Below are 11,967 nucleotides of genomic sequence, written 5' to 3' on the forward strand. Positions count from 1 at the left end.
CTAGGTGGAATTTCAACTCTGAATGGGAATGAGCCCTCAAACACTCCCGGTATTTACCTGGAAGAAGTCTCCTGGCTGCGTCTTCTGCCATGCGAAGTAAAGGGCCAGAACATGGCCAACCAGGTTCCAGCTCAAGGCCAGCTTTCTTGGACAGGAGGTGAGCAGACAGAAGCCCCCCGACCACTGGAATAGAAGCAAAATTATATTCGGGAAAAACTAATACACAACATGGTTATTATCTCAGTAAGGCTGGGTTCACACCACGTTTTTATCATACTGTTTTCAATATGTTTTTCTAAAGAAAACCGTATGGCAAAAAACGGATAGAACCGTATGGAAAAAAGTAAACCGTATGCGTTTTTAAAAGTGCATACGGTTCTGTCCGTTTTTATAAAAAAAAAAAAAACATAAGTTTTTGAAAATGTTGTCCCTTTTTAATGAGAGGGGTGTTGGGTGGGGACTTTAGGATGCAAATGCGCAGTGCAGTAAAAGTAAAAACCGTATACGGTTTCCAGTATGGAACCGTATACATGTGCGTTTCCCATTGATGCCAATGTACAACCGTCACGCCCCCTCCCATAGACTTGCATTGAGGGGGTGGGGTGTGATGTCATGAGGGGGCGGGGCTATGATGTCACGAGCTCCCGGAATCGGCTCTAGCGTTTGGAACAGTTTGTTCCAAACGCTGAGCAGCAGAGTACCCCTTTAACGCTATTGTAACCTTCTCTCATGTTGTTTACAAACATAGGAAGTGCCCTGCTAAATTGGTTAAGGTACGGGGACCTTGGTGTTCCTCTCCCCTGACCCAGTGCTCCTATAATACTTTGGGACGACTCTCCCCCCTGCACCATAATTGAATTTCTGATTGGTTTCCCCTATTTGTAGACATCGGGGGAGATTTATCAAAACCTGTGCAAAGGAAAAGCTGCTGAGTTGCCCATAGCAACCAATCAGATCGCTTCTTTCATTTCTCAGAGGCCTTGTTAAAAATGAAAGCAGCGATCTGATTGGTTGCTATGGGAAACTGGTCAACTTTTCCTTTGTACAGGTTTTGATAAATCTCCCCCATTTTCTACTTGTGGCGTTTCCCCTAAATGTGTATTGTGGGCTTTCCCAGTCTCTTTCCTTTTATTTTTATATGGGCTTTATTATGGGCTGTGTTTTTTTGTTCTATTTTTTTTTCCTTTTCTGTACATTCTTATATGCCCCTGGCGAATGTCTGTTTATCTTGTTTTTTGACATGCACCTGTCTTGCTCATGGGCGGATATGTGTTCTCTATTTTGCCTAGACGAGCGGGTTTCCAGCGTATTTCGCTGCGGATCCGCCGCTGAAGGACCCTCTATATGTTGCCTTTACACGTGCCTGCTGGGAGTGGCAATACGCCGCTACGAGCAGACACACTGTGAGCAGGGGGGAGCAGCCGCCATGTGTGCGAGTACAACGCGCATGCGCGGCAACTCACACATCATTTCAGTGTGTCTGCACATAGCGGCGTATTGCTGCTCCAAGCAGGCACATGTAAAGGCACCATACAGCAGTCCTTCAGCGGCGGATCTGCAGCGTAAAATACGCTGCAAATCCGCTCGTCTAAACGTACCCTAAAGGTACGTTCACACGAGCGGATCCGCAGCGTACTTTACGCTGCGGATCCGCTCGTGTGAACGTACCTTTAGGGTACGTTCAGACGAGCGGATTTGCAGCGTATTTTACGCTGCAGATCCGCCTCTGAAGGACTGCTGTATGGTGCCTTTACATGTGCCTGCTTGGAGCGTCAATACGCCGCTACGTGCAGACACACTGAAACGATGTGTGAGCTGCCACGCATGCGCGGTGTACTCGCAAGACATCGCGGCCGCTCCCCCCTGCTCAATGAGCTAGGCCGAGAGCTGCCGCGAGGTGCGAGTATACTGCGCATGCGGGCGGCGACTCGCACATCACAGTGTGTCTGCTCGTAGCGGCGTATTGCCATTCCCAGCAGGCACGTGTAAAGGCAGCATATAGAGGTCCTTCAGTGGCGGATGCGCAGCGAAATACGCTGTAAACCCGCTCGTCTGAACGTACCCTTAGGCTAAGTTTACACCTGGTTTTGTTTCTGGAAGTTTTTAGAAAACCGCCACTGCAGTCAGAAGTGGATCCATAAGGGTGGAGAAGTGTAAGTCCTTCCTTTATATGTCCTATTCCTTTTGAATACATTTCTGGCTTTGGCTCAAAAACTGCAGTGACAGAAATCCAAAAACTGCCAGAAAAAGAACAAGTAGAAACGTAGCCTTGTATGCATATTATTAGTGTCTTTTTTACACGTCTTCCTTGCATGTATATTTCTACTGTCAAAGGTTTTTTTCTCCTTCAATAAAACAGATTTAAAATGCAGCGAACCTCTGATGTTGGTCTCAAACACCGAAGCGTTGACGTCGATATCAAAATCCACGGTGTCCTGTAGGACGTTCACTACTCTCTGGAATTCGGAGACATTCCCAATAATCTGTGAAAATTCCAAATCAGAAAAGATTCATTCTCATATATTGTACGGGATCTGTAACATTCTATTAAAGGGGTAGTCCAGTGGTGAAAAACGTATCCCCTATCCTAAGGATAGGGGATAAGTTTGAGATCGCGGGGGGTCTGACCGCTGGGGCCCCCTGCGATCTCTCTGTACGGGGGCCAGGCTCTCCGGCCAGATAGCGGGTGTCGACCCCGCACGAAGCGGCGGCCGACACGCCCCCTCAATACATCTCTATGGCAGAGCCGGAGATTGCCGAAGGCCATAGAGTTGTATGGAGGGGGCGTGTCGGCCGCCGCTTCGTGCGGAGGTCAACACGCCCCCTTCCCGCGGGCTGTCGGGGCTCCGTACAGGAAATCTCGGGAGGCCCCAGCGATCTCAAACTTATCCCCTATCCTTAGGATAGGGGATAAGTTGTTCATCACTGGGTCACCACTGGACTACTCCTTTAACTCAACAGAACAGCAATAGACTTACGAACATACGGTTTCACACAGAATAAACTTTAACCCCTAGGGGTGTGAAACCGTACGTGCGATAGTAAACGAACAGGTACCGTACTGGCTTTATAGACTAAGGGAAAGCTACTACCAGCAGAATCCTAGGCAGACTCTACCAGTAGATCGGCGATCACACAGAGTAGAGCTGTGCAGCAAGAGAAAACCAGAGCTAATTTCTTCCAAAAACAGTGCTACCCCTGTCCGGAAGTTGTGTGTGGTAATGCAGCTCCGTTCCATTGAAGTGAATGGAGAACAAGTTGTAATACTACACACAACCTGTAGACAAGGTTGGCGCTGTTTTTAACAAGAAATTAGCTCTGGTTTTCTATTTCTGGACAACCCCTTTAAAGGGGTACCCCGCTGCTCAGTGTTTGGAACAAACTGTTGCAATCGCTGGAGCAGGAAGCTCGTGATGTCATAACCCGGCCACGCACACTCAATGCAAATCTATGGGAGGGGGCGTGACAGCCGGGAGTAGTTAGTTAATAGGGTACTCCGCTGCTTGTGACGTCATAGCCCCACCCCCTCACTACATCACGTCCCGCCCCCTCAATGCAAATCTATGGGAGGGGGCGTGACAGCCGGAAGTAGTTAGTTAATAGGGTACTCCGCTGCTTGTGACGTCATAGCCCCACCCCCTCACTATGTCACGCACTTGCCCCCTCAATGCAAGTCTATGAAAGGGGCGTGATGGCTGTCACGCCCCTTTCATAGACTTGCATTGAGGGGGCGGGCGTGACGTAATGAGAAGGCGGGGCTATGACATCACAAGCTCCCGGCGCCAGCTCCAGCATTCGGAACAGTTTGTTCCCAACACTGAGCAGCGGAGTACCCCTTTAAGGGTAGGGTCACACGTAACGTATTTTATGCTGCGGATCCGCCAGTGACCTGACCCATAGTGTGCCTCCAGCTGGTAACACCCCCTGCCCCGCCCCCTAGCCTGCTCGCAGCAGCAATCTGATGAGCAGCCACACAGGGGCCTACGAGTCGCCGCGTGCATGTTCAGTGTACTCAGACATCACGGCTGCTCTGCTGCGAGCAGGCCAGGGGGCGGGGCGAGGCGAGGCGCCGAGAGGCAAACTATGGGTCGGGTCACCGGCGGATCCGCAGCGGAAAATATGCTGCGGATCTGTTACGTGTGACCCTACACTTAGACTTCTAAAGTGTTAATTATATATATATATATATATATATATATATATATATATATATATATATATTATATATCAAAATAAATACTGATAAAAACTACAAATCACGGCGCAAAAAAAATAAAAAATAAAAAAAATACATCAAACAGCCCCATATACAAAAAATAAAGTTAGAGGGGTGAGAATAGAGCGAATATAAGCATACCGATTTTGTTTACATTTTTATAAAATTAGTAGTAAAATTATACAAAAACAATGCAAATATGGGGATCGTTGTAATGATAATGACCCACAGAATAAAGACAACATGCCAGATCTACCATAAAGAGCAGTGCATAAAAATAAAAACCCGCAAGGTTAATAGCGTTTCTTTTCCCCCAATTCCCCCCTCCCCCCTAAATCATATGCCGTACATTTTATGGTAAAATGGAAGGTGTTATGTATATAGTACAATTGTCATTACAAATTTTAATTGGCTGCCTCCTTAAAGGGGTACTCCGGTGGAAAAATATATTTATAAATTACTTCTATTAAAAAATATTAATCCTTCCAGTACTTATCAACTGCTGTATGGTCCACAGGAAGTTGTGTTATTCTTTTCTGTCTGCCCACAGTGCTCTCTGCTGACACCTCTGTCCATGTCAGGAACTGTCCAGAGCAGAAGCAAATCCCCACAGCAAACCTCTGCTACTCTGGACAGTTCCTGACATGGACAGAGGTGGCAGCAGAGAGCACTGTAGTCAGACAGAAAAGAAACTACACAACTGCCTGTGGAGCATACAGCAGCTGATAAGTACTGGAAGGATTAAGATTTTATATAGAAGTCATTTACAAATCTGTTTTACTTGGCACCAGATGATTTAAAAAAAAGTTAATTTTGAAGCACCCTACCATTCATGTCTCCCCGCCGGTTCTCAGGAATGAGACCCCGACCGATCAAACCTTCTGACATGTGAAAAGTTTTTTTTTATTTTTTGTAAAATAAAAGAACGTGCAATAAACTAGGTTTGGCGTATAGGAGCTCCACGAGGTATATACCCACCAATAACGTGTCCAGCGCATCAATTAAAGTCAAAGAAAAACTGCAAAATGAAAGAGAAGACAGTGAATGTAACGATGTATAGAAAAGCCTTTAGCGTAAAACACCCATGTACTTAAGGGGGTACTCCGCCCCCTAGACATCTTATCCCCTATCCAAAGGGACCCCCGCGATCTCCATGCAGCACCCAGCGTTCGTTTAGAACGCCGGCAGCTGCACCAGAGGCTCGCGACGTCACGGCCACGCCCCCTCAATGCAAGTCTATGGGAGGGGGCGTGGAGGTCGCCACGCCCCATCCCATAGACTTGCATTGAGGGGGCGTGGCTGTGACATCAGCCCCACATTGCTAGTCATCAGGCACGGAGCGAAATTCTCACCGTGCACCGGACAACTGCGGTGCCGCAGCAGAGATCGCAGGGGTTCCCAGCGGTGGGATGTCTAGGGGCAGCGTACTCCTTTAAAGGGGTTATCCAGGAAAAAATGTTTTTATATACATCAACTGGCTCCAGAAAGTTAAACAGATTTGTAAATTACATCTATTAAAAAATCTTAATCCTTTCAGTACTTATGAGCGGCTGAAGTTGAGTTCTTCTTTTCTGTCTAAGTGCTCTCTGATGACACCTGTCTCGGGAACTGTCCAGAATAGAAGCAAACCCCCATAGCAAACCTCTTCTACTCTGTGCAGTTCCCGAGACAGACAGAGATGTCAGCAGAGAGCACTGTTGTCAGACAGAAAACAACAACTCAACTTCAGCAGCTGATAATTATTGGAAGGATTAAGATTTTTTTAATAGAAGTCACTTACAAATCTGTTAAACTTGTTGATCTAAAAAAAAACAAAAAAAAAACATTTTTTCCTGGAATACCCCTTTAAGGATTGCAGTTGATAAGTCAAGCATTTGTTATTAGCAGGAACTACATGTAGAGATTGGTATATAGGCCTTAAAGGGGTACTTCAGAGGCTACATTCAAATGTGCACCGGGTGGCGGTATAACAAAAGCCGTAATAGTCTGCCAGTGACGCGTCACATAATCGGCCCCTGAGAATATCGGCCCCACGTTCTACTATGGGCACATCCCGCTGTGTTTGGCAAAAACTGACATGGCAGGCAGAAGCAATCAATTACCATTTTGCTCATCGTGCTCCTCCTGACACTGCTGCTCTTTCCCACCTAGGGCTAAAACAATAAGGGGCAGTAATATACAGGTTTAGGGTCTGGAGTTACACTTCGGGGGTGGGTTAGGTTAAGGGGTAAATATTTGATTACAGTTAGGGTTTATGTTGAAAGAATACCTGTCATGATCTTGTTACATTTTATAACCCTCCCAGGTCACTGCCCCCATCATGATAAACCTCCCCCTGCCTTTATTTTTATATTTTTTTAGTTTTCTACCTTGATATTGCTCTGTATTTTCTGCTCAGTCTCAGTCAGATTCACAGACTGGGAAGGGGCGTTCCCCAGCAGGCGTGACATCATCTGAAGCCATACAGGGGAGAACTTCCTCCCTCACTCTGCTACACACAGCCCAGAGCAGTTCAGTGTGAGATGAGCTATGATTGGCTAAGGCTGCACACACACACACACACCCCTCAGCACTCCAGAATGCATTTCCTGATTATAGACTTCTGCCAGGCCAGCCAGGAGTCCAAAGTCTGTGCAAGAGATGGGGAAAATGTGCTCTGGACAAATAGGGAGACACCTTGTGGCAGCTATTTTAAACAAATAAAACATAGAAAACTTATTTTTTTTTAAACAAAGTATATTGAAAGATTTTTTATTTACCATAAGGAGTGCAATAGCAAAAATTAGTTTTAATGACAGTAACCATTTAAAGGGGTACTCCCGTGGAAAACTTTTTTTTTCTTTTTTTTTTTAATCAACTGGTGTCAAATTAAACAGATTTGTAAATCACTTCTATTAAAAAATCTTAATCCTTCCAGTACTTTTTAGGGACTGTAAACTAAAGAGGAGAGCAGTGCTCTCTGCTGACCTCTGCTGTCCATTTTAGGAACTGTCCAGAGCAGCATATGTTTGCTATGGGGATTTTCTCCTGCTTTGGACAGTTCCTAACATGGACAGCAGAGAGCACTGTAGTCATGACATCAGAGGAAATACATTTCTTTTTTTGGATTTCTCTTTAGTATACAGCCCCTAAAAAGTACTGGAAGGATTAAGATTTTTTTAATAGAAGTGTTTTACAAATCTGTTTAACTTTCTGGCACCAGTTGATTTAAAAAAAAAAAAATTAAAAAAAAAACAAAAAAAAAAGTTTTCCACGGGAGTACCCCTTTAAGGATGTCTGCTGACAGGTTCCCTTTAATAGCCCCAGTAATGTATAAAAATAGGAATGTCAAATACAACCCTACATAAATGCATTTTACTCGTCACTATGTCAAAAGCTGGAAAACCATAAGCAGAACAACTTCTCAAATGACCGTATAACTATATCTCACCTTCCCCACGTGTCCTGCCCATCACAGGTCAGAGGTCGCAGCTCGTCATAAGGGAAGGCATTGTCCAGGTAGTTGTTGTAGGCGTGATAGAACATGGACTTCACCCGATCCCTGGAAATGAAAGTCACCGTCTGAATATAATTCATCCATAACGAAACCCCCTTATTTTTACAGTTAAGTTACAAAAAATTTGTGTTTTGGCTACAATTTAACAAAGCACTCTTCTGTCCCTTATGTCAAACTTTGACTTTCGACCACAGCTACTTCTGCCTGCAGATGTTTTGCCGGTAGACAGACTCCGACACCATCAACTCTAGTCACAGACAAGCAATGATGACAAGTAATTAAGTTTATTAACAGCAATATAAGCTGAAAGGGGTCATGACAGGGGTGTCAGAATTTTAAAGGAGTATTCCGGGCAAAAACATTTTATCCCCTATCCAAAGTATAGGGGATAAGACGTCTGATCGCGGGGGTCCACTGCTGGGACCCCCCACAATCTCTCTGCAGCACTCATTCTATGCGGGTGCTGAATCTCCAGTTTCGGAAACCTCCGGATTTCCGGGACTGGGGACGTGACGTCGCGCCATGCCCCCTCCATTCATGTCTATAGACATGAATGGAGGGGGCGTGGCGCGGTGTCACGTCCCCAGTCCGGGAGGTTTCCGAAACTGGAGATCGCGGGGGGCCTCAGCAGCAGCGGGCCCCCCGCGATCAGACATCTTATCCCCTATCCTTTGGATAGGGGACAAAATGTTTTTGCCCGGAATACCCCTTTAAATTCTGACACCCCTGTCATCACTCCTTTTAGCTTATATTGCTGTTAATAAACTTTATTACTTGTGCTCATTGCTCGTCCGTGACCCGAGTTGATGGTGTCGGAGACTATTGTCTACTTGATCACAGCTCATAAAGCAAAGAGCGGCAAAACATCTGCAGGCAGAAGTAGCTGTGGTCGAAAGTCAAAGTTTGACATAAGGGACAGAAGAGCGCTTTGTTAAATTGTAGCCAAAACACAAATTTTTTATGCCATACATCTCCGACTGTTTTAACCGATGCTGGCGAATCAGTTGTCTGCTTGGTATTGTTTTTGTTTATTACGTACAGAATAGGAAATCGTACAGTTTTCTAATATGCATTTATTAAAAATTCTGATCACATTACGTTCTTTATACTAAGGAAGGCACCGCATCCCCTCCCTCCGTTCTAGTAAGCAAAAATGGTACAACCCACAGGTTATTCCATCCTAGCGCACACCATGGATGGTCATGTGATGAAGCATTGGATGGTCATGTGACCTATTACAGGGTCGTACCATTCTTCAGAGGCGAGGTAAGTGGTAAAAGAACGAAATGTGGACTTTTTTATTTATAGGCCTTCACAAAGTTGCTTTGACCCTTTATGGTCGACGAAATTTTTCATTTGCCACTTTCATTTTTTCCTCATCACCTTCTAAAAATCACCTACAGACCCATATGAGGGCTTGATTTTTGGCGCCACCAATTTTACTTTGTAATGACATCAATCATTTCATCACAAAATCTACAGCAAAACAAAAAATATATATAAATATTTGTGGGGTAGAAATGAAAAAAAAAAAAAATTTCAAAAAATATTTCACAATTTTGTAATTTTTGGGGGCTTCCGATTCTACGCAGTGCACTTTTTCGGTAAAAATGACACCCTATCTTTTATCTGTAGGTCCATACAATTACAAGGATACCTAAATATATATAGGTTTTATTTTACTACTTAACCTCTTAAAGGGGTACTACCGTGCTGACAACTTATCCCCTATCTAAAGGATAGGGGATAAGTTGCCTGATCGCGCGGAGTCCCGCCGCTGGGGACCCCCACGATCTCGCACACAGAACATCCGGTCCGGGTCTGATGACTGCCGTTCATGGGGTCGGAGTATCGTGACGTCACGCTCCGCCCCTCAATGCAAGTCTATGGCAGGCGCCGAGACAGCTGTCTCGCCCCCTGCCATAGACTTGCATTGAGGGGCGGAGCATGACGTCATGCGGGGGAGGAGCTGTGACGTCACGATCACCGGCCCCCGTCATCATGTTCGCTCCGGGGCCTGATGAGAGCGGGGTACTGTGTGCGAGATCGTGGGGGTCCCCAGTGGCGTGACCCCGCGTGATCAGGCAACTTATCCCCTATCCTTTAGATAGGGGATAAGTTGTCAGCACGGTAGTACCCCTTTAAGGACACAAGGCGTACCTGTACGCCCTGCGCCTGGTCTATAGCACGGGGTCACGTCATAGCGGGTCAGTCCCAATGGCTAATGAAAGCCGGGACCCTGGGCTAATAGTGTGCGTCACCGATTGTTGTGCTGCGCACTGTTAACCCTTTAGACACGGGGTTTAAAGTTGATCACCCCGTCTAAAGTAACAAAAATACACTCCCAACAGCTCAGTCGGGCTGATCGATACCATCACGGTGAAATTGCGATGTCCCGATCAGCTATAACGCGAGCGGAGGGTCCATTACCAGCCTCCGGCACGTCCGATCGGCGATTGATTGCTCCAAGCCTGAAATCCAAGCTGGAGCATTCAACCACCGATAACACTGATCATCTACATGTTAATGCACGGCAATGATCTGTGTAGAAGATCAGTGTGTGCAGTGCTATAGCCACTAGAGGGAGCTATAACATTGCAAAAAGAATAGTGTGAAAAAAAAAATGTAAAAAGATGATTTAACCCCTTCCGTAATAAAAGTAAGATTCCCCCCCCCTTTTCCCATTTAAAAAAACAAAAAAACTGCGTAAATAAAAATAAACATATGTGGTATCACCGTGTGCGAAAATGTCTGAACTATAAAATATATCATTAATTAAACTGCACGGTCAATGGCGTACGCGCAAAATAATTTCAAAGTCCAAAATAGTGCATTTTTGGTCACTTTATATCATGAAAAAATGAATAAAAAGCGATTAAAAAGTCCGATCAATACAAAAATGGTACCGCTAAAAACTTCCGACCACAGCGCAAAAAATGAGCCCTCATACCGCCCATATGCAGAAACATTTTAAGTTATAGGGGTCAAAATTGACAATTTTAAACTTATTCATTTTCCTGCATGTAGTTATGTTTTTTTCCAGAAGTGCGACAAAATCAAACCTATATAAGTAGGGGATCATTTTAACCGTATGGACCTACAGAATAAAGAGAAGGTGTCATTTTTACCGAAAAATGTACTACGTAGAAACGGAAGCCCCCAAAAATGTACAAATTTTTCTGTTTCGCTGTGGATTTTTCGGTAAGATTACCAACGTCACTGCAAAGTACAATTGGTGGCGCAAAAAATAAGCCATCACATGGAATTTTACGTGCAAAACTGAAAGAGTTATGAATTTTTAGAAGGTGATGAGGAAAAAAATGAAAATGCAAAAACGGAAAAACGCTGAGTCCTTAAGGGGTTAAAAGGTAAGGAGGGAAAAAAAAAACGAAAGTGCAAGAACGGAAAAGCCCTGAGCCCCTAAGGGGTTAAAAAATAAATAAAAAAAATAGATAACTAAATGCACCAAAATTAGTATGTTTAAAATAGGCATCTTTTGACCCCTATAACTTTTTTATTTTTCCGTATAGTTGGATGTATGAGGGCTCATTTTTTGCGCCGTGATCTGAAGGTTTGATCGGTACAATTTTTATTTTGAGGAGACTTTTTGATCACTTTTTATAAATTTTTTAGGTTTTAATAGACACCAAAAATATTCAAGTGACGGCAAAAAACGTACAAACCGCAACAAGAAAAAAAAAAAAGCGCAGCTCTGCCGGTGTTTACGTTATGTGAAGACGTCTGAGGCATTGCAGCTGATCAATACAGATCTCTTCATGCCCAGGGTCTGCTGGGAATTGTAGTCCCCCACAAATAGAAGCCTTTAAGTGTGCAAGGTGACTACTACTCCCATCATTCAGCAGGCCAGGGGTCTTACCTATACTTAGCCATGTCCTGCTGTGTGATCGGGCTGTGCCTGGCATCGTGTCCCGGCAGCACAGCAGTCAGCAGCCCCACACACCCGACATACAGCAGCCCGAGCATCACACACCGGCTCACAGCATCCTGACACACGGGCCACGCCCACTTCCGGGTTCGCGTACGGTGCAGCACAGCGATTGGTCTGTTTATCTCACTGTAAGGGCAAACGGAGAGTGACAGGCCGCCATCTTTCTTTATCCGGTGCGACGTCATCAATAAGGGGAGGGGCTTACTATAGGTACACTCAGCGCAGCGCTAGACGAAGCCTTATTGGCTAGTGGGGCGTTGACGATAGTGTCAAGACCACGTGATCGGTCAGGCTCGGGGCGGTGCT

General features: G+C 45.1%; 1 protein-coding gene across 1 annotated transcript in view; it reads right to left on the reverse strand.

The window, feature by feature from the left end:
* EDEM2 (ER degradation enhancing alpha-mannosidase like protein 2) overlaps positions 1–11,967 on the reverse strand; it is a 32,519-nt gene extending 20,552 nt beyond the window's left edge. Inside the window, exons 1-5 of the mRNA XM_056548004.1 lie at positions 11,590–11,967; positions 7,647–7,757; positions 5,195–5,234; positions 2,378–2,483; positions 58–183 (exon numbers count right to left, since the gene is read on the reverse strand). Coding sequence (XP_056403979.1) covers positions 58–183; positions 2,378–2,483; positions 5,195–5,234; positions 7,647–7,757; positions 11,590–11,846 — 640 coding nt within the window. The 5' untranslated portion in view covers positions 11,847–11,967. The remainder of the gene's footprint in view (positions 1–57; positions 184–2,377; positions 2,484–5,194; positions 5,235–7,646; positions 7,758–11,589) is intronic.

The sequence above is a fragment of the Hyla sarda genome, chromosome 12 (assembly GCF_029499605.1).
Source record: "Hyla sarda isolate aHylSar1 chromosome 12, aHylSar1.hap1, whole genome shotgun sequence".
Classification (NCBI taxonomy): Eukaryota; Metazoa; Chordata; class Amphibia; order Anura; family Hylidae; genus Hyla; species Hyla sarda.